General features: G+C 40.3%; 1 protein-coding gene across 15 annotated transcripts in view; it reads right to left on the minus strand.

The window, feature by feature from the left end:
• The window catches only part of ARHGEF9 (Cdc42 guanine nucleotide exchange factor 9), a 407,314-nt gene that overhangs the window by 10,209 nt on the left and 374,403 nt on the right, over positions 1 to 22,702 (minus strand). For 12 of the 15 annotated variants that reach the window (XM_008272701.5, XM_070067439.2, XM_051827736.3 and 9 more), the window contains 2 exons: positions 17,915 to 18,046; positions 7,188 to 7,431 (listed from right to left, as the gene is read on the minus strand). In XM_008272701.5, the coding sequence (XP_008270923.1) occupies positions 7,188 to 7,431; positions 17,915 to 18,046 (376 nt within the window). The remainder of the gene's footprint in view (positions 1 to 7,187; positions 7,432 to 17,914; positions 18,047 to 22,702) is intronic. The other 3 variants (XM_070067440.2, XM_008272702.5, XM_089323751.1) reach the window with 1 other exon arrangement.

A 22,702-nucleotide genomic window follows, 5' to 3' on the forward strand; every position in this document is an offset into this window, starting at 1 on the left:
AAAAACATTTCAGAAGGAGAAAAAAATTGAATTAAAAAAAGAACAGAAAACTTGGCTAAGTGAAATAAAGAGGTACTTGTTATAAGAGTAAAAGGTCTTATGAAGTCCCAGGTAGGATTAGAATACAGACACACACCTACCAAAACATTGACTACTTAGTGAAATTAGCACGTCAAGGATAAAGAAAAAATTGTACAGGCTAAAAGACAGAAAGAACAGCTAATTTATAAGAGAGATAACATTTATTATTAGAATGAATATCCGAAACACTGGTAGTAACAGTATTTTGAATAACCCCTCGATCAAGAGAAATTATACTTGAATTCACAAATTATCTAAAAAATGAACAAAAGGATATTTTACATCAAAAATCTATGGATATGGTTAAGGCTTTACTCAAAGGAAAATGTACTCTAAATGATTTAATTATTTTTAAAAATCAAAATTAACAAAGTATAAACCTGATTCAAAAACTGTTAGAAAATAATAAATATGGGGGCTGGCGCTGTGGCGCAGTGGGTTAACACCCTGGCCTGAAGCTCCGGCATCCCAAATGGGCGCCAGTTGGAGTCCCGGCTGTTCCACTTCCGATACAGTTCTCTGCTATGGCCTGGGATAGCAGTACAAGATGGCCCAAGTCCTTGGGCCCCTGTGCCTGTGTAGGAGACCTGGAAGAGACTCCTGGCTCCTGGCTTCGGATCAGCACAGCTCTGGCCATTGTGGCCAACTGGGGAGTGAACCAGCGGATAGAAGACTTCTCTCTCTGCCTCTCCTCTCTCTGTATAATTCTTTCGAATAAATAAATAATTCTTTAAAAGAAAGAAAATAATAAATATGAAATATTAGGAATGAGAAAAGATAGAACCACAATTGCGGAATCAAGTAAAATACTAAGACAAAATTGTGGGGCCGGCCCTGTGGCGTAGCAGGTTAAAGCCCCGGCCTGAAGTGCTGGCATCCCATATGGGCGACGGTTCGGGTCCTGGCTGCTCCACTTCCGATCCGGCTCTCTGTTGTGGCCTGGGAGGGCAGTACAGGATGGCCCAAGTCCTTGGGTCCCTGCACCTGCATGGAAGACCTGGAGGGGGCTCCGGGATCCTGCCTTTGGATCGGCGCAGCTCTGGCCTTTGCGGCCATCTGGGGAGTGGACCAGTGGATGGAGGATCTCTCTCTCTCTCTCTCTACCTCTTCTGTAACTCTTTCAAATAAATAAAATAAATCTTAAAAAAGACAAAATTGTGTGTGTGTGTATATGTATACATACACTATATATATATAGTATTGCGTTGAAAATCCAGAGGAAATTAATGATTTTTAAGCAAAATAGATTATCAAAAGTAATGCAAGAGGTAAAAACGTATAGAATCTATGTGAAGTAGACTATACCACTTTCCTGAAGCAGATAAAACAAGACTTGGATAAAAAGATATGGGCCATGTTCCTGAATGAAAACTTGGTAAAAATGTCAAGAATTCACATATTAACACATTTAATACTCTGCCAATCAGAATTTAAATGAAACCTGTTTGGGACCTAGAAAAATGAATTTCATTATCATATAAATAAACATCTAACAACTGTTAAGAGCTAATGATGAAAGAAGAGTGAATGAGAATTGATCCCCCCCAAGGATTTCACATTTCTCAAAGACTAGTGTAATAAAGAGTATTTATTGTCTTGACACAAGTAGTGACAAATAGAATGATGAAGCAGAGTAGAAAGCATAAAGACAAGTTCAAGTATGCATGGAAAGTTATTATATGAGGACTCTGTATAAGTAGCATTTTAATTGTGTGGGAAATAGATGATTTATTTAATATATGATGCTGATACACTGCCTATCCACCAGTAACAAAACAAATGGTATTCCTCCCTCATACCATATACAATAAGTAAATTCCAGATGGATTATAGTTCTAAAACTAAAAAAAAATATAGAAAATTTAGTAAACTGCAAAGTGTTGGTGAGAAAAGATCTTCTTAGGTTAGATAAACACACGAGCCACTAAAGGAATGAAAGATACATTTGTTGAAGTAAAAATTTAAAGTTTTGTACAACTAAGTATGAGAACTAAATTAAAAGACAAATAATAAATGGCCTGGGGAAAAGTATGTGACACTGATGACTTACAAAGTTTTACTATCCCAATACAGACTTCTTGCAAATTTATACTAAAAAAAGACAAAAAATAAAAAGGAGTGTAAGGTATGAATGGGCAATTCACTAAACAAGAACTGAAAATAAATAGCAGGTATATCAAAACACTCATTTCAGTCTTGCTAGATGAGAATGGAAAACTGAAACAAGTAGATACTATCCAGTACTGCAGAAGACAGAGAAAGGGTACCTGTAAAATCATGCTGGGAGTGTAATTTCTACAATTTTTTCCTGAATTGAATATGAAAGTATGCATAAAAATTAAAACTGTTCATATCCTTACATTAGTTGTTCCACTTTAGGGTATCTATTCTACAGCAAAAAAAGCACCAAAGCACCAATATGAAATGAGATATGTACACAGATTATTTATCAGAGCAATAATTGTAGTGAAAATAAAATAAAGTAGAAAATAAAAGCTGGAAAAAAATGAATGTCTAGCAAAAGGGGAAGAATTGCAGCATAATAAGTAGTATTACACGGCCATTTAAGAGAGAAGTGTGATGGCATTTTTTGAAGTGTCAATCTGATTGAACTATGTTTGTCACTAATATAGATGTTGCCATGAAGGTATGTTATAGATGTAATCAAAACCCCAATCAATTGACTTTTTAAAAAGATTTTATTTATTTATTTATTTGAAAGGCAGAATTACAGAGAGGCAGAGGCAGAGGCAGAGGGGGGGGGGTCTTCCATCCATTGGTTCACTCCCCAGATGGCCACAATGGCTGGAGCTGTGCTGATCCAAAACCAGAAGTCAAGAGCTTCTAACAGGTCTCCCACGCAAGTGCAGGGGCCCAAGGACTTGGGCCATCTTCAACTGCTTTCCCAGGCCATAGCAGAGCTGGATTGGCAGTGAGGCAGCTGGGACTTGAACCAACGCCCATATGGGATGTCAGCAATGCAGGCAGCGGCTTTACCTGCTATGCCACAGTGCCAGCTCCTCAACTGAGATTTTTTAAAGAGTTTATTTATTTATTTGAGAGGTAGAGTTACAGACAGTGAGAGGGAGAGACAGAGAGAAAGGTCTTCCATCTGCTGGTTCACTCCCCAAATGGCCGCAATGGCTGGAGCTGAGCTGATCCAAAGCCAGGAGCCAGGAGCTTCTTCCAGGTCTCCCATGTGGGTGCAGGAGCCCAAGGACTCCGGCCATCTTCTACTGCTTTCCTAGGGCATAGTAGAGAGCTGAATAGGAAGAGGAACAGCCAAGACTAGAACTGGCACTCATATGGGATATCAGTGCCACAAGCAAAGATTAATCTACTGTGCCATAGTGCTGGCCCCATCTATTGACTTTTATAAGGGAGAATATCCTGGATGATCTGGATAAACCTGACTGAATCTGCTGAAAGTCCTTAAAAGCATGACTGAAGGCTCCCTCAGGGAGAGAAGAAATTCTGCTTGTGAAATGAAGCTTGTCTGCAGAGTTCCATCCTTCTCAACATCTTCTCTTACTGCCTGTTGATAACAGCTTTGGCCTATGCCAATGGTTTAGGCTTGCCCGTGATCTTCCATTTCTGACTGACAGTTTACAGATTTCAGAATTGCTTAGACAGCCTTAACAACCACATAAGAGAATACCTTGTAATAAATCACTATTTTTAAAAGATTTTCTTTCTTTATTTATTTGAGAGGTAGAGTTACAGATAGAGAGAGAGAGAGAGAGAGAGAGAGAGAGGTCTTTCATCTGCTGGTTCACTCCCCAAATGGCCACAATGGCCAGAGCTGGGCTAATCCAAAGCCAAGGAGCCAGGAGCTTCATTCAGGTCTCCCACGTGGGTGCTGGGGCCCAAGCACTTGGGCCATCTTTTACTGCTTTCCCAGGCTATGTGGATAGCTGGATTAGAAGAAGAGCACCTGGGACTCGAACTGGCACCCATATGGGATGGTGGCGCTGCAGGTGGAGGCTTAACCTACTGTGTCACAGTGCTGGCCCCATAATAAATCTCTTAATAATAATACATTGGTTATGTTTCTCTGGTTGAACCCTAACTGACCAGAGTTGTAGTTATCTGGAAAGTTACTCATGATAAATCAAGTTTCAAATAAGCAAGTTGCAGAGTAATATGTTTAATATAATTTTTATAAATTAAAAAATTTGTACATGTATACAGGAGTTATGGGATACATATAAAAAGAGGCATACTAAACTGTTAATACTAGTTGTCTCACACAGTGTTGAAGTAACAAAAAGGAAAGAATGCTAATTTTTTAATTATCTTCCATATAAGTTTAGATAGGAACCATGTATTTTATAATTAAAATATAAAAATAAAAAGTAATAAATTATGGTAAATATATATGACAACCATAAAATACTGATCAAATTATTAAATTATTTGGTGGAAATGTCAGTGATATAATGTTTAGTGAAAGAATGAGGATCCAAAATTAGACCTTTCTACTGTGGAGAAGCAGGTGTGAGGAGAACAAGGAACAATAGATTCAGTCATCCCACTGGCTCTATTATAGATGTAGGGAAAAATGACTAGAAGGAAATAAATGAAAATGTTTACAAAAGTTATCACTGAATAGTATGTTCATGTGTGAAATGTTAATTTTTTCATATATATTTTGTGTCTTCTGTCCCTCTACAATTTTCTATGATGAAAGTGATCGAATGCATTTTAAAAAGATGAACACAGGCCTATCAGGAAGTAATTTCTAGAAGTTTTTCTGTTGGTAGCAGATTCATACAGTTGCAGGTTATTAGGACATTGTGTAGGAGACATCATGCCAAAGTCAGAATAAATGGAAGGGGTCCTTAAATTGATTCAGGGTCTGTTTGCACACTAAGACTATTCCTTTAATGTCTCTAATAGCCTAGATAGGCTCAGTGACCGCTGATTCCTGCTACTGGGAGAAGTAGCTACCAACATTTCTATACCATTCTACATCATGTCTCAATGAAGTACCCATATACTAAAGTCATTTTGGCTACAATGGGGCTGAAAGTTGAGCTATCAATGCGTATTTTCTATCCAAGATTTGAGGAGAACACTATAATTAATGTGCCTTTCTGATCATCTTTCCTTGCCTCTGCACCATTTCAATCTCTTACATGGAAGGACAGGAGAACTATTTCAAATAAGACTTAATGAGTAGGGTCTATTTTTCCAGATATAGTTTCTATCAGCTTGAGCATACACCATTTTAAAGTACTATTCCATTTCCATAAGGTGTGGGGCAGAGACAGAAATGGTGCTGCTTCTTAAGGAATTATGAAGCCTGACTGTTTGGTATTTTCTATGCCAGGGAAAGGATCATGAACAAGAGACCAAAATATTACCATATAATCCATAAAGCTATAGAAAATGCTGCTTAAACCCCCATTTGCAAGCAACACGAAAAATATTTCTACTAGGTACATTCCCCTGCAAAAGGGGAACAACCTGTTCCAAGCCAAAAAGTATGTTAAATTTAGTGTGACTCAAAGTCACACAAATGGTCATAGTTTAATACCCTGTTAAACTTTATACAATTTGCTTTAAAATATGTTCACACAGAGGCAGCCATTGTGGCACAGAGGGTAAAGCCACCACCTACAAAGCCAGCATCCCATACGGGTGTGGGTTCATGTCCTGGCTGCTCCACTTCCAATCCAGTTCCCTGTTAATGTGCCTGGGAAAGCAGCAGGAAGATGGCCCAAATGTTTGGGCCTCTGCCACCGATGTGGGAAACCTGGATAAAGCTCCTGGCAGAGCGTGGCTTAGCCTTGTCTGTTGCATCCATTTAGGGAATGAATGAATACATGGAAGACCACCCTTACTCTCTCTGTATCTCTTTCAAATAAAATAAATAAATCTTTAAATATATCTTTAAAGAAATAAAATATGTTCAGACAGCATGATATGTATGTACATGTAGTTTTAATATATACTTTTGGGGGCATTTAGTTAATATCTTAAGTATGCTAATCAGGAATAAATACTCTAGAGGTGATTTGTTAACATATCAAACATTCAGAAGCCTTTGCTCCAGAGGCCTCTACAATTAGCAATTTTGCCACCTTAATTCAGGAGGCCTAATTAGCTGAACATATGCTACAAACAAATTTTTATTAATAAAATGAATATTATTCAAGATGTATACCAGCCAGAAATGTCTCACCAACACTTCAGCCCACATAAGAACTGGGTATAAGAATTTAGTGGGTTTTTTAACCTATGCCACTCAGATGAGACTCTGAAACTTCCAGGTGAAAATAGGTCCTATGTCTTGGTCCACGTTAGTGGATTTTGTCACTGGATACTGACTAGAAAGTTGACTGCAAGTGCTGGCACTGTGGTGTAGCAGGTAAAGCCACCACCTGCCGTGCTGGCATCCCATATGGGTGCCAGTTCGAGTCCCTGCTGCTCCACTTCCGATCCAGCTCTCTGCTGTGGTCTGGGAAAGCAGTAGAAGACAGCCCAAGTCCTTGGGTCCCTGTACCCATGTGAGAGATCCAGAAGAAGCTCCTGGTTCCTGGTTTCAGACAGGCACAGCTCTGGCTGTTGCCACCATCTGAGGAGTGAACCAGTGGATGGAAGATCTCTCTCTCTGTGCCTCTCCTTCTCTCTCTGTGGAACTCTGACTTTCAACTAAATAAATAAATCTTAAAAAAAAGAAAGTTGACTGCATCCTCTCATTAAAAACTACCAACTCTGCCTTGGCTGACATTTTCATAGAGGATGATGTCATGTACTCAAGGACAGAGAGCTGATATGTCATTGAGACTACAGAAGAGGTTGTAAAACTGCTTTGATGTTTGTTTGTTAATGAATGCTTGTGTGTTTGAGAAAATCAAGCCTGAGGTTGGTGTTCGGTATAATATTCCCATTTGGTAATGAGACAGTACGAGAGGCCAATCTGTCACTCTCACATATCTCTGACTATTAGAAAGTATTAGTATTTACTAAAAGGAATCTAATAATCAGGAACCACCAATATGGCTTAGTTCTCTTCCCTCTGACTCCAGAAAAAAGAAAAACAATTCAAATCCTGTATGTTCATATAGTTACATTCTTCTTTCCCCTCTCAGGTGACTTACCAATTTTTTCATCTTCCTGTACCATTTTCCTCTCTTCTCTGAAAGCTCTGAGCCAGCGTATTTTCTCCTCCAGTTTCTTGGCAAAGAACAGATGTATCTCCTCAGTCTCCTTATTGTGAAGCTTGAAGGCATTCTTCATGCTGACATTAAAGTCATCGTCTCTGCCATCTTCAATGTCAACCACCTCATATTTATCCATGTCAATGCGGCCTTTGTAGTACAAGATGTCTCTCCGGATTAGGTCCTAGGTGGGAAGGAACAGAAGAATTTTGCTGGAGATACATCAATGTCAGTTCTAGGAGAGTTGGCATATAGGCATAGCAGGACACTAACATTATCATTGTTTTGGAATATCAATAGGGACTGGTTTGGTCTAAATTTGGGCAGGTTAGATTAGCAATCTGATATGGACAGGTAGGTTAAGTAGATACACTGAGAAAAAGCCTCTATCCCATATCAAAGGACTGCCTCAGACCCCAGTGTTGATCCCTGGGTATGTTTCTAAGACTCTTGATGGAATGTAGGGAATAGTAAATCATATAAGCACTACTAGCAAGGACTTTTCCAATATATTCGCAGGCTTACTAATGGCATGAAATGAGGTCATTTATTGCCTGGAGTATGCTCAGAAACCAATGCAGGACAATGATCCTGGATATCAGAGTGGGGATAAGTAATAAGAGTAGCAAGGAGGCCACACGCTGCTGGCTGGGCAGGATTATTTAAAGGACTAACACTTAGCATTCTAGGGATGTTAGATAAGGCCTAGTCCAGGAAGAAAAAATGGAGGTAAGAAGAAGTTCACATATCAGCATAGATGAATCTCACAAATCTTATGTGAAAAGTAAACATTATAGATGGATATAAACAGTATGTTGCTTACTTATTACTGTTATTTTGCTCTTGTGCACAGAGAACTGGATTAATCCTAATTCTTGCCCATGACACACTCATTAGTAGTCCAAGAATTGTACTCATTGTACTCTTATTTATTTATTACTTATTGTTAAAAATGCAATAAATAGGCCGGCGCTGCGGCTCACTAGGCTAATCCTCCGCCTAGCGGCGCCGGCACACCGGGTTCTAGTCCCGGTCGGGGCGCCGGATTCTGTCCCGGTTGCCCCTCTTCCAGGCCAGCCCTCTGCTGTGGCCAGGGAGTGCAGTGGAGGATGGCCCAGGTGCTTGGGCCCTGCACCCCATGGGAGACCAGGAAAAGCACCTGGCTCCTGGCTCCTGCCATCGGATCAGCGCGGTGCGCCGGCTGCAGCACGCCGGCCGCGGCGGCCATTGGAGGGTGAACCAACGGCAAAGGAAGACCTTTCTCTCTGTCTCTCTCTCTCACTGTCCACTCTGCCTGTCAAAAAAAAATGCAATAAATATGACACAATCTAAAAATAACAACCCTAAGGTATCCTTCTTTCCTAAATCGCATGCTCATCATTCCCCAGGTTTCTTTTCTTTATAGTTGCAACTCATCTCTATCTGTTCCACTTAAAGGCATTAAAAACCATACCACATAATGTTTAGGGTTACCAATATACATATTAAACTTACAAAGAAATACATAATAATGATATATACCCAAGAGAGTACTGAGCAGAAAATAGAGGACAAAAAAGGAAGGAAGGGAAGCAGAAGGAGAAGGGAGGAGAAAGACTGTATTTGTAATGAATTATTTCTTAAATTGGAGAATAAGTACATGGGTGCTCATTATATTTTTTGACAATTTTTTGAATGTCAAATACTTCATAAATTAGAAAAGGAAAACAGAGAAATAGATGAAAAGATGTATGAGCCAATGGAGTGTCAGCTCTCATAAGTCTTTCTCAGTGGCTTTTCAGTCCTTTCTCCTCTAAGAATTGCCCTCAGTCTCCTGACAGCACCTCCACTCCTGGGATACATGATGTGGCTGAGTCTGGATGAAGACTGTCCTGACAGATGTTCTCTATTAGTCACAAGGGCTTTTTCTGGCTAATTCTCCATCCTTTCCGCTTGTATCTGGCCTTTCAGTCAACCTGACAGAATCAGAAATGCTTATTAATTTTAATTAACATAATACAGTTTAATTAAACCATTTCCATTCTACTGAATCGCCTGACATGCCTCACTTCTTAGCTGCAGGCTACCAACAAAAGATCTGCCTCTGGCCACCCACATTCCCAATCCTAACTCTTCATACTGAGCAGTACACTGGATTTTTTCAATAGAGCTAAGGAAGGATATCTTAAAGGATTTTCAACATAGCTCTGTCAACCTCAAAACCCCAGGCTGAGAAATATAGAATTTGCTCTACAAAAATAACTATCACATTTTTCTTTTTCCTCCCATAATGATTGTCCATATAAATAAGCTGAGAATGCAGAGTTATGATCATTTGGTACCCTCAACATCAAATTCCCAGAAGAGGAGGGGATTAGCTGTAGAGAGAGGGCCAGTGATGCCTCCAGCCTGTTTCAGAGCCTAGGTTTCTTTTACCATGTTCAAGGAGCACAAGCTCAGTTTTGAACAGAAGGATGGAGTGTATCCTATAAACTGAATTCCACAATTCTCAGGAACAATTTGTGAGACATATATACAAAAAGTACACCCTGTTAGGCTAACCTACCACGAAAGCACAATAAGCTGTGGATAATGGATAGATGTAATCTGTCTTGATCTCAGAAGGAGATCTAGCTATCAAGAGATCAGAAAGATCTTGAATTCTGTCTTACAATATGTAACACAGTAATACAGATCTGGAAATTTAGTTCTGAACAACAGAACTAATAGGTTGGTGTATACCTTGCTAAAACATAGGCAGTCTCAACGTCTCTGTTCCCAAATTCGGTCTATAGCTTCCTTTCCCACAAACTGGTATGTCATAATCATTGTCAGTCTTCAACACCTTTGCCAGTTTCCAGAAATGGAAATGATGTGCATGAACTTGGAGCTACATTACAAGCATCCACTGCACCTCCTATTATTACTATAAGTATTTAAGGATGACAAGGAGTAGCGAGACTTTCTGCTTTTGTGGTGGAGAATAGGACCAGAGAGAGGTATTATTAAATTTTTCCCGTTGCCTGCTATTCTTAGCTTCCTAGAGGGTTGAAAGTAAGTTTTAAAGCATCAGGTTAGCATAGGCCAAGTACAAGGATGTGACAGATATGATTAAGTACTTGGGTTCCAGACACCCTCATAGGAGACCCAGATGGAGTTCCTGGATCTTGGCTTTGTCCTGGACCAGACTTGGCTGTTTCAAGCATTAGCAGAGTGAAACAGTGGATGTAAGATTCTCTCTCTCTCTCTCCATGTTTTCCTCTCTCTCTGGCATTCTGCCTTTCAAATAAATAAATAAACCATTGAAAAATATGGTAAGTACTCAAAACATTCTATTTATATCATCACAACTTCCCTACCTAATGGAATTTATCATTTTTTCAAAGATTTATTTATTTGAAAAGCAGTTACAGAGCCAGAGGAAGAGACAGACAGAGACAGAGACAGTTGGAAAATCTTCCATCCACTGGTTCACTCTCCAAATGGCTGCAACAACCAGTGCTAGGCCAACCTGAAGCCAGGAGCCTGGAACTCCATCCAGGTCACCCATATGGGTGGCAAGAGTCTAGTCACTTGGGCCATCTTCTGCTGCTTTCACAGGCACATTAGCAGGGAGTTGGATAGGAAGTAGACTGGAAATCAAGGAAGCAGCTGGGACTCAAATTGGCACTGATATGGATGCCAGTGTTGCAGGCAAGCAGTGGCTTAACCTGCTGCACCACAATGCCAGCCCCAGAGTTTATAATTTTTAATAGAATGCCAGTTTCCCTCCTTTTCTTTTATGTTCCTCTGAGTTAGAGGATATCAAGGGAGGTAGTATCTTTCCAATGAGGGTGTTGGCAGTCTGCAGACACCAGGGCCCTGGCCCTAACCCATGGTCCCAGCAAGGAGCCTACTTTCATCCCTTACATTACATAATTCAAATAGCTTCTAGCCAGAACAGGTCATTTTGTGCAAATGACATCTGCTGAGGAATTCAACTGTTCAGGATTACAGCCTGCCTCATTTATTTGTCAATAAAGACCACCTTTCCTGTGGTTAGAGGGGGTCCTGGTTTTTGTACCCCTTGCCTAGATCACCCCAGTTTTCTCTCCAGATCCTAAGGAAAGTACACAGAACTGGGACTGGGATTATCTTGCTCATTACTATATTCTAGTACCTATATGCAGTACCTGCTTAATAGTGACAACATAATTATAGCAATAACAACAGCAGCAAGAGTGAACAGCTAAATAGCATATATTGTATATGAAGCACTACCCTAAGTGCTTTGCATTTATTAATTTAAATAATCATCATAATAATCTTACAAGGTACAGTCTATTATAAACTCATTTGATTAAGAATTATAGACATAGAGCAGTTAAGAAACTTACCAGTAATAAAAGCTTCTAAGTGGCAGAACTGGCCTTTGAGTCCAGGTTCTCTGGCTCTAAAACTTGTCCTCTGGTTTAACTAATGTTCTATATTGTCTTCTAATAAAAACTTGCCATATGAATGATTAGTAATATTGCATATACACTACTATAACAATAATAGCTAACATCTATTAAGTAATAACTATGCACCTGTATTGTCTCATTTAAGCCTCACTGTCTTCCTTCATTGCAGATTCCACTATCATTCATGTTTTGAAAATGAGGGGATAACTTTAACCACAGAGAGTTTGTTCAAAATCATATAGCTCATGGTAGAAAAGGGATTGGTGTCCTCTAGTCTGATGCTAGTACCTATGCTCTTAACATTATACTCCATTGCTTCCCACTACCACAGGGGGTTCCCCCAGAACTTCTAGGCCTAAGTTCTACCATCATCCTCAGCTGACATTTAAGAAAATAAGGAGAACATTACAGAACTGGATCTATGTTACACAAGTCAATAAGGGATAGAATAGAGTCTGATATCCAGGTAATCTGTCTTCAAATCCCCATCTTCTTTCTGTTCTGTTCTGTTCTGTTCTATCCCCACCTGTGTTGCTATTGCTATATTTCTGAGTTGTCCGAAGTGGCTCATCCTCTACTTCTGGACCTTCAGTGTAAGAAGAAACCGTGGAAATGTAGGAACTTCCCTGATCAGAAGTCCTCTTTCAGCATGCTGTTTAGTTCTGATCTCTCAGAATATCGTGTAAGCAGTAGAAATGCAGAACAATTCTGACACAGGGTACAAGAAAGCATATCCAGACTGGTACAACTGAGAACACAGAATTCAGAGAAATGATTGCTTAGGGAAACTACAAGGCTGTAAAGACATTAGCGAATGACTGGGGAAACAGAATCTACTCCCTTCCACAGTAAATAGTGAAAGAGAAAAAAAGAAAACAAAAAGGAAAAATCTACACAAAGCATCAAAATAATCACATCAGGAAGAAAATAACAAAATATGTGCAAAACCTAAATAACAAAGACAATGAGACAAGGGAGCAGAGACAGCTATCTCAGAGGATACGAAAGAGAAAAAAAGAGTATTATCTAGATTTTTTGAAAGAAAAATGACAAGAGAAGGGAAAGCAAAAGTTAGAGAAGAGGTCACATGTCACATGATTAAAAGCCACCAGTGTCTTTCCCATGTATTGCAGTTGCCATCTTAAAAGTACCTTCACACACACACACACACACAGAGAGAGAGAGAGAGAGAGAGAAACAAGCTACAAGCTGTACAAGCAGTACAAGCTGTTCAAGTTGTTCTAAGTGGCTCATTCAATTCCAACTCCCAATATAGAAAATGTGTAAGTTTCTACATAAGTGACTGGGAATTAATAGAATCTTAAGAGTTCAATAGGAATTGGGCCACATAACCTTGAGTGCAGATCAGATAGTTAGCTAACAGTTAGGTACACCTAGTACTGGGGACCTCAATACCATACAAGGCTGTCTAATGCTTTGTTGGGAGTGGGAGAACACTAAGATTAATGAGTACTCCAGGTGCTAGGTACATTATCAGGCATTTTATATGTATCAACTTTATTCTTCACAACAATCTTATAGTTATTTTCCACATTTTACAAATTATATAATGAAGGTACAGGAAGGAACGAATCAATTGCTACAAATCACATGGTTAGTGAGTGTTTAGAATCAGCATTTGAGCCCAGAATTCTTTAACTATAATAGTTAATGCTTTATCATCATTCAACACTGCATCCCTCTGCAAGTAAATGATGGTAGAATCTCAAATGACAGGCTGAAATTCATGCTCTGTCCACTATAATCCTCCCATCAACCTACCTAGCAATTGGCAAAATTGAAATGAGTTTTATGACTTGCTCTTAGGAAATCAGTGCTGAGCCCCTGTGGCCACTGCATTTCTTTCTTTTTTAAGATTTATTTATTTATTTGAAAGGCAGATTTAGAGAGAGGCAGAAGCAGAGAGAGAGAAGTCTTCCATCCATTGGTTCACTACCCAAATGGCTGCAAAGGCCAGAGCTGGGCCAATTCAAGCCAAGTCAGGACCCAGGACCTTCTTCCAGGTCTCCCATGTGGGTGCAGGGGCTACTTTCCAAAGCCATAGCAGAGAACTGGATCAGAACTGGAGCAGCTGGGACTCAAACTAGTGTCTGTTTGAAATGCCAGCACTGCAGGTGGTGGCTTTACCCACTACCCCATAATTCTGGCCCTGCTATTGCATCTCTTTCTAAATATGTGCATATTGTTAAATAATTTATTTAAATACTCACACACATTCAATGGCAATAATGACATAGAAGTTATCAGTGTGGAATCTGGAACCAGCTTGCCTGGATTCAATTTTGATTCTGTCAGTCATTGTCTCACATCATATATCTTTGAAATGGGAAAAATAATAGCACCTACCCCATAGGTTTGTCGCGAGAATTAAAGAATGTTCCTTTCTGTCTGTCTTACATTTTTAGAAATTTATTTGAGAAGCAGAGGGCTTCCATTTGCTAGGTTCACTTTCCAAATGCCTTAACAATGCTGACTGAAGATAGGAGTCAGGAAAGAAACCTAGGTTTTCCATGTGGGTGGCAGGAACCCATTTACTAGAGCAATCAGCATTGCCTCCCAGGAATGGAACTGGCAAGACGGTGTACTCAGGAGCCAGAGCTGGGAATCAAACCCAGGCACTTGAATATGGAATGTAGGTGTCTTAATTGCAAGTTCTTAGAAGACCATCACAGACACACTCAATCAGTGCTAGTTCATTGTTATCCTTTTTTCAATCTATATTTTCCAGGCTATATTATTTTCTCTTTTGAAAGCTGGCACATTTTCTTATCTATAAGTGTTCTCATAGATTTTCTGGGACACATAATTCTGCCAAGTTTACCTATAGCAATTCCCCCAGAGACATAGGAGAATTATTTCAGTGCCCAGAAATCTATGTAGTTTTAAATTATGTTACACTTAAATTCTATTAGGCTACAAGCCTCAAAAAGGCATAGCAGGGTGGCATAGAGTAAGGGCACAATAAATATTTCGAGTATAAAAGAATTCACAGCAGTGATGTGTTTTCTTACAATATCAGATCCTTAGGGCTTCAATTCATTTTATTCAAGGTTTATGCTCTCTTTTCCTAGACAGAGAAGGAATTTACATTCTTCTGTTAATACTAAATTGTCTGCCTCAAGCAGGGCATTGCCATTGCCATTCTATCATTTCTTTTTTTTGTCATCATTTGAACAGATCTTTAAAAATGATTAATAATGTCTTAAACATTTTAAAACTAACTTTGACTCACTCTGGGATTCATGAAGCTAGTGTTGTAGCTACTGTTAACATGTCATATGCAGAAGGCTATATATTACCTAGTCACTTGCTAGGAGCCTTGTTCCTCTTCATTTTAAATATGTGCTTATCAGGAAGCTTAATGTAGTTGCCTTTGATTATTCAGCTGGTTTGCTCCCCCTATCTTTCCGTATAAAAAAGGATGCAAAGCTTTCATTTTTATTTTTAAGACTTATTTTACTTATTTGAAAGGCAGAGTGAGAGAGAGAGAGAGAGAGAGAGAGAGAGACAGATCTTCCAACCACTGAGTCACTCCCCAAATGGCTTTAATGGCCCAAAGCCAAGAGCCTGGAATTCCATCTGTGTCTCTCATGTGGGTGGCAGGGGCCAAAGTACTTGAACCATCTTTTGCTGCTTTTCCAGGTGTATTAGCAGGGAGCTGGATCAGAAGCAGAACAGCCAGGATCAGCACTCAAATGAGATGCAGTGGCTTAACCTGCTGCAGCACAACACAGGCCCTGATATAAAGCTTTCAGACATCCATTTAAATTGTGTGTCTGAGGTGAAGCCCCACCCTCTTTGCCTTAGTCCTGGTCCTTGCCTTTCCTTTCCCAAAGGAATATGTACCTCTAGGAAGCTCTGTGCATTCTTCCCAGTTTTGGTAATGGCAACATTTCCTTAAAATAACTCAGTGGACAAAATATTTCATCATTTTGAAAACCTCCTTTGGGTCCCATGATCATTTTTCCGAAGTATACACCCTATTTGCTAAATGGCCTATCACAGATAAGAAACTGAAGTCTTTAACCACAGCCTCAACAAAAACATCAGTTTTAAAGGCCTTTAAGCAATCAGTTCATAGCTGCTCATGCTATGACAAACCAATGTCAAGGAGACCTCAGTATGCAGAGTTAGTAGCTTTTATTTTCCAGATGCTAGGCTAGTGTTGCTTTGGGAAGAAAGTCTGTGGTTCTTACCAGAGCAAGAGAGCTCCCATCTGAAAGAAAATGTACCTGCTTCTTTCATCCTGCCAGCTAGGTTAGTTTGAACTCTCAAGTTCTCCACTGACTCTCACTTTCTTCCTAATCATTGGCGCTTGCTAGTTGGGCTAGAGTTGACTCACCACTCCATCTTGGTCTTCCGCTGTATTCTGGCTAGTAAACTAGCCTTAGCTGACAGATAAACAGGGTCTGGGGGAAGTGGTAAACCCGCAAGTAAAATAGGTTCCTAATTGTTTGCTGTCTTTATCCGTGACTAATTTTTCTGAGCATGAACATATCTTATTCAGAAAAATGAGACCATGCCTGCTGGTGACAGGTAATATATTGAGAATATCCTTGGGTGTCCAATGGGTACTGTTCGAGTCTTGGCTGCTCCATTTCAATTCCAGCTCCCTATTAATGTGCCTGTGTCCCTGCACCCACATGGGAGACCTGAATGAAGTTTGTGGCTACTGGCTTTGGCCTGGACCAGTGCTGGCCTTTGTGGCCATTTAAGGGAGTCAACCAGCAAATGGACGAACTATTTCTCTCTTTCTTTAACTCTGCCTTTGAAATCAATCAACTTAAAAAAAACACTTCAGATTTTAGGAAGTCCTGGGAAAAGCTGGGGGGAGCAAAAAAGAAGGCACTGCTCCAGATTCATAAGTTTTTTCTTCCAGGGTCAGCTCCAGAATGAGGTAGTTATCCCCATTAACTGGATGGCTATTGTTTCCAGAGCTGGAATTCAGAGCTTATCACCTAACACTAAGGCAGTATGAATCAAATTGTTCCCTCAATTCACTGTAGAAGGCAAATGAGTAAAAATGTGATACAAGAGATGGCATATGCAAACACAAGCAGAGAACAGGATGTAAAGTTAACTGAAAATATATCTTGGTAAAAAATAAGAATAGGAATAGGAGAAGGAGGAGGAAGAAGGGTGAGTGTGCAGGTAGGGTGGGAAAAATCACTATGTTCCTAAATTTGTATTTATGAAATGCATTACGTTTGTATATCTTAAATAAAAGGTTTCTGGGGAAAATAAAATATGTGTGGTTCATGTTCTAGCCCAGAAAAAAAAAATCGGTGTTGAACGTTATGTTTTATGACTCAGCACTTGCTACTGGGTGAGGGAGAGGGCAAAGAGACTGCATGATGGAGAAAGTCAAAGTTGGACAGTGGATTTGGGAAGTTATTTCCAGCACTCTCTTACATTTTTTCTGACTTTTTTTTGTACCTGCCTTCTCCTTTACTTGTCCCAAATTTTTCCAGTCAGTCCAGAGAACCAAAATTGGTCTCAACTCCCTGTCCTGAGTGAGGAGGTAGGGGGAACAATATCCTATACGGAGGAATGAAAACATACGTCCCATATCCTATCTCTCAATCAAGGATGCCAAGAACATTCACAGAATTATCCAGGAGTCAGTGATAAGAAAAAAGACTCTCCTCAAGGATTACAGAGAAGGGAGTGTGGGGGAGAGCATGGTTGAGAGTCGTGGAGAACTGATGTACCTTGTGTAGGAAATTAGATAAATACACGGGGGAAATTCCTATATCACAAAGGTACCTACCTGTCAGGGTAAAAGTGGGAGGCCCCTTCTTAGTTCCTAGGGCAGGGAGGGGCCGAGTGGTCAGAGATATTAGAGTGGAAATGGGGGAAGGTACTCAAGGAAGCTACCATTTACCAACTGTGATAGAAATACCTCATATTTTTAATAACTGGTACAAACTAGCTACAAACTAGCTGGCTCTCAGCTCCAGATATAAAGGAGTAAGAGGGATCACCATAAGGGTCATGAGGATAAAGGATAAACAAACCCCACTAAGACAATATATTCTAACTTCAAGGTTTCATTGTCCACAAGCCAGCACTGCCTGTAATATGCAGTGCTCCTGATATGCCAATCTCCTATCTATTTTTCCCCCAGCAGTTTGTGCCAACACCCTTGAGAGCCTGGGTGATGGAGAAGTGGCTAGTATCCCCTGCGGGGCCCATTTCCCTCAGGGAAGAAGGGGGCGGGGTTACCTTCTTGCAGAGGACCATCTGGTGGTCAAACAGGAAGAAGACCCGCTGTTGGTTGCGGCCGTAGGGCTGGTAGATCCAGGCCATCTCCCCAGTGTAGATCAGCTCCGAGCTCCTGTCTAGGATGTCCTCGCCCTGGGAAGCACATGTGATGGTAAGAAGCAGTGGGGCAAGAGGGATGGTCCTGTACCCTACCTGGAGGCACCCCAGCCTGAGAGTAGATTGAGATAGGAAGATTCCAGGAAAGGCCTAGTGAGGAATAAGGGAGAAGTGACTATTGGGAATCATCAAAAGGCTTTACAACTCCTGAGAAGTTTCCAACTTCCTGAGACAATTCATATTCTTGTTCGCTTTGAAGCCAAATGAACCCCACCACCCAGGACTGCTGTAACTTCTCTATGCCTGTTGCCCTCTGGCCCTAGAGTAAACAGTTGCCATGAGTTCATTTATTCCCATTAATTCTCATTGTCTCCTTCCTCTCCTTGCACTACCCCCTGCCTATCTCTCTTTTTTTCTCTCTCTGAATCTTTCTCATTCTTCCTTTATCTTATTTCCTATGAATCTCCCTTTCAGTCCTAGTCTCTCAATTCCTGCCCTGGTCCCTCAGTCTCTTTCTAATACTTAAAGAGTAAGTCTGACCAGGTGGTAGAAATCTCTCTGTTTCCCAGATGAGTGGAAGTGACAGGGAAGAGCAAGCAAAAATATGATGACAAGAGGGAGAAAAACAGAATCCACTTATAATTATTTTTTATCTCCTCTCAGTTCATTAAAATCTATTGATTAAATAGGAAATTTCATGGCTGCATATTTCAGTTGGTCTGTTATCCATAGAGCCTGGGACTGATTCTTTTTGCTACACTGAGTCAGACAAACATACACACACAAATCACCAAGACAACATCAACTCATCAACTCCTGGCTAATTCAGTTCCAGAGTCTCCAAGGGCAATTCTGCTAGGTCACAAGTATGTTGGTGGTGTCTATCTGGAAAGGAGTTCACATCTCAGTGGAGGACATTAGTGCAGATGTGCTCAGAAATCATAGAACACAAGACAAACCACACCAATACCATGGTCACAGTGAATATGACAATGGGTATAAATACCAGTAACCTTAATTTAAAAGTAATTAATTAATAAATATTTCCTGAGCACCTATATGGTCATTGTAGACACTTTTCACTTAATCTCTTCTGAGCCTCACAAGAGCACTGAAAGGCAGATCTTCTTGCTCCTTTACAGTTTGAGATACAGAAAGGATCAAATGTTAAGCCAAATTTGCTTGGCTAGGCAGCTATAGATCCATGATCCTACCCCAGTGCCTATGGCTCCAGAAAGTATACTCATTCCTTCCACTACATTAAAATTAAGTGCACTAAATTTCTGTAAGCCAAAAACACCACTGGAGGGTCAGTCCCTTCCTCTCTATGGGTCTCAGTTTTCCCAGCTGTTAAGTCAGGTGTATGAGGATGATTGTTACAATCGCAGCTCTCATATTCTGATGCTAAGATTTCAGCATCATACTCAAAAGCTTCAAGATAAGGTGAGCGATCCTCCCAGAAATAATCAGAGGCAAACATCCCAGGCAGGGTAGTGGGCCACTAAAAGGCATCTGGATATAATATTTTTGAGCATACGTTTATTTTTTTCCTAGTCTAAGGGATGGAAAGGGAAAAGGGGAGTTCATTCTTTTTTAAGATTTATTTATTTATTTGAAAGTCAGAGTAACACAGAGAGAAAAGGAGAGGCGGGAGGAGAGGGGGCCTTCCATCCATTGGTTCACTCCCCAATTGGCAGCCATGGCCAGAGCTGCACCGATCCAAAGCCAGGAGTCAGGAGCTTCTTCCGGGTCTCCCACGCGGGTACAGAGGCCAAAGGACTTGGGGCATCTTCTACTGCTTTCCCAGGCCATAGCAGAGAGCTGGATTGGAAGTGGAGCAGCCGGGACTTGAGCCAGCACCCATATAGGATGCCGGCACTGCAGGTGGCGGCTTTACACGCTATGCCACAACACCAGCCCCAGAATTATTTTTTAATTGTAGAACCTGAGAGAAACTCAGAAATGTTGCTTCAACTCTAGCCTCCATGTTTAACTTCAGGATTACCTGGTAACTAGGTAAACATTCCTTCTTGAGGAGCTAACATACCACCACTGAATCACCAGTGCTCTAAGTCTAGAAGAAAAAGATCCCAGCACTGGGGAGCTGTTGGAGGGAAGGGAAACTGAAAGTGACATCAGTCCACTGTGCCTTATTCTGATGCAGATTAGGAATATGTGCCATAGTCCAATTTGAATATATATAAACTGATAGAAAACTACCAAGGTGGGATGGGGTTGGAAGGGCAATACCACAAAAAAGTGGCTAGGATTATGTTAATGGTATACATGTGAACCTGAGGATAATAAGATCGGGATGACTACTCATTCAGTATTATCTGATCCACCTCTGTACCAGTTAGGAACACTCTAACTCTACTAGAAGTACTTGTTACCTGTAACTTCACCAGGCAAAAAAAAAACTTTAAAAAAATACAGCTCTATGCTCACCAGGCAAACTGACCTTGGCTAACTACCATATTCATTTTGGGCCTCAATTTCCTCACCTGTAAAATGAGGATAATAACAGTACCAACCAATCTAATTTGGATGTTGTGAAGATTATTGAAGTACATATTTTGAAAATTTGATATCCTTGCATAAAAGGGGTCCTTCAAGAGGTCATGGGAAATGAATATTATGAAAAAACTTTGCATGAATTTCAAATAATTCCATTTCCATGAACTTTTTGAAGTCCTCACATATATATTCTGTCTCCTACAAGACAACAATTTCAAAGGAGCTTATTACTATTATCCTAAATACTAAGGTTAGAGAAATTGGAAGGAATTTGCCCAAACAGGAAGAATCCAGGTTTGACTCCTTCCACAGTTTATGCTCTTAATCACTAAACGACATTAGAATGATGAACAATCCCATCTGCCCTCCAGCAGAACCACCAATTGCTCTGGAATATTTCTGAGGTGAGAATATCAGAAGACTTGGGGCCAGAGTCCATTGCTGCTAAAAAACTCATTCTATATATTTAAGAAAGTAGCTTACATTCTCTTAAACTGTTTCCTCATTTGTAGCATGGAGAAAATATGACAGCTCCTGTTTGGTCCGCTCCACGTGGCTGCTTGAGAGCATCGAAACAGTTCACACAAGGGAAAGGGACTCTTTTATTATTCAGTTGTTATCTTGCCTCTTCTGCAAGGTAACTATATATCTTTTTGTCTTGCAGCAAAAAGTATAACATCTTCCTACTGCCTCCCCCATGGGACTTTTGTTCCATTCCTCTAGGATTTTGTTCCCTCTGATAGGAATGTATCTGTCCCCATTAGATGGCCAAGGCCATACCTTATCCATTTCAATGTTTCCAGTGCTTGTATGAGGCCTGACAGAGAGATATTCAAAACCTAAATCTCCTAGTATCACATATTTGCTTAAACCCCCCCAGTGATTCTCATCTTACTCAAACTAACAGCAAAAATTCTAAGAGAACATGATCTGACCACCTATTACTTTCCTTGATCTCATCTGCTTCAACTCTCTCCCTCACTCACTATATTCTGGCCACACTGGTCTCCTTACTACTTCATGAGCACATACTCTCATGCTTCATGGAATTTGTCCATGTTCTTCACCTTGCCTGAAATGAAAGCCACATTGCTTGCTTCTCCATCATTTTCAGGTCTTTTCTCAAATATGACCTCCTCGAATATCACCTACCTCATCAGCCTAGCCTGTTTCCGTACTTCATGTTTCTTCATAGACTTTATTATTACCTGATAATATATTACATGTTTGTTGCCACTCTCCCATACTACCATGTAAATTCAGGATAGGGTCTTTGTCCTTTACCTATTGGTAAAGGCTTTGACACAGAGTAGGTATTCAATAAATATTTGTTTAACACAACCAAAAACTACCCAAAGCTTTCTTACCAGTTCATCCACCTCACTTTCTTGATGCCAAAGCCTCATAGAAGAGATTTTACCCCATTCTAATGTATTTTAATTCTACTTTATCCCAATTCTAATTCACCCCATTTTGCCTGACTTCACTTCAGTCTAATTGCAGGCCAAGTGATGTGTGGCTGCGTTTTTCTGAACAGATACAGAGAAAGAAGACAATGGAAATGGCATCTTTTCCCATCAAGTTTATTTTCACTGCTGCCTACTGACAGGAGGGCAGGAAAATAACAAATCCATTCAGCCCCACATTTGATCTTCTGGTCTCAGGAGAATGCCTCAGCAAGCCACCTTAGCTTTCAAATAGATTATTTTGCTGCCTTCATCAGGTTGGGTCTCCAAATTTCTCTGGATTCAATCATTTAATGGTAAACTGGAACAGGCCCTTGGGTATTACACAACTAGGCTACAAGGGCAAGGGTGCCATGAGGAAGAAACCATAACCACACACAGTCAAGCTTCTAAACATGAGCTGCAACTTGTGCTCCTGCTAAAAATCTCCAGAGGGGAAAAAAGCATTAAAAAGAAACTGTCAGAGATATGTTCCCTTCCCCTTCCTTTCAAGTGGATTTAATGACTGTGAAAGGTGTCAAAGTGACAGCTCAATCGAACTTTGGCATGAAAGAAATCAGAAATGGAAATTTCCAGGAAACTGTGGTCCTTGGGACAGGTTCTCTCCCTGCTGCTTCTCCAAACTGCTCCAATGTGTTGATTATTACTTAGAGTGATGGGTGACACTTTCACTCATCTACTTATTTTTCAGGAGACTTGAAGAGTGGGA

Source organism: Oryctolagus cuniculus, chromosome X, assembly GCF_051225735.1.
Source record: "Oryctolagus cuniculus isolate XC-2025 breed Fujian yellow rabbit chromosome X, ASM5122573v1, whole genome shotgun sequence".
Taxonomy (NCBI): domain Eukaryota; kingdom Metazoa; phylum Chordata; class Mammalia; order Lagomorpha; family Leporidae; genus Oryctolagus; species Oryctolagus cuniculus.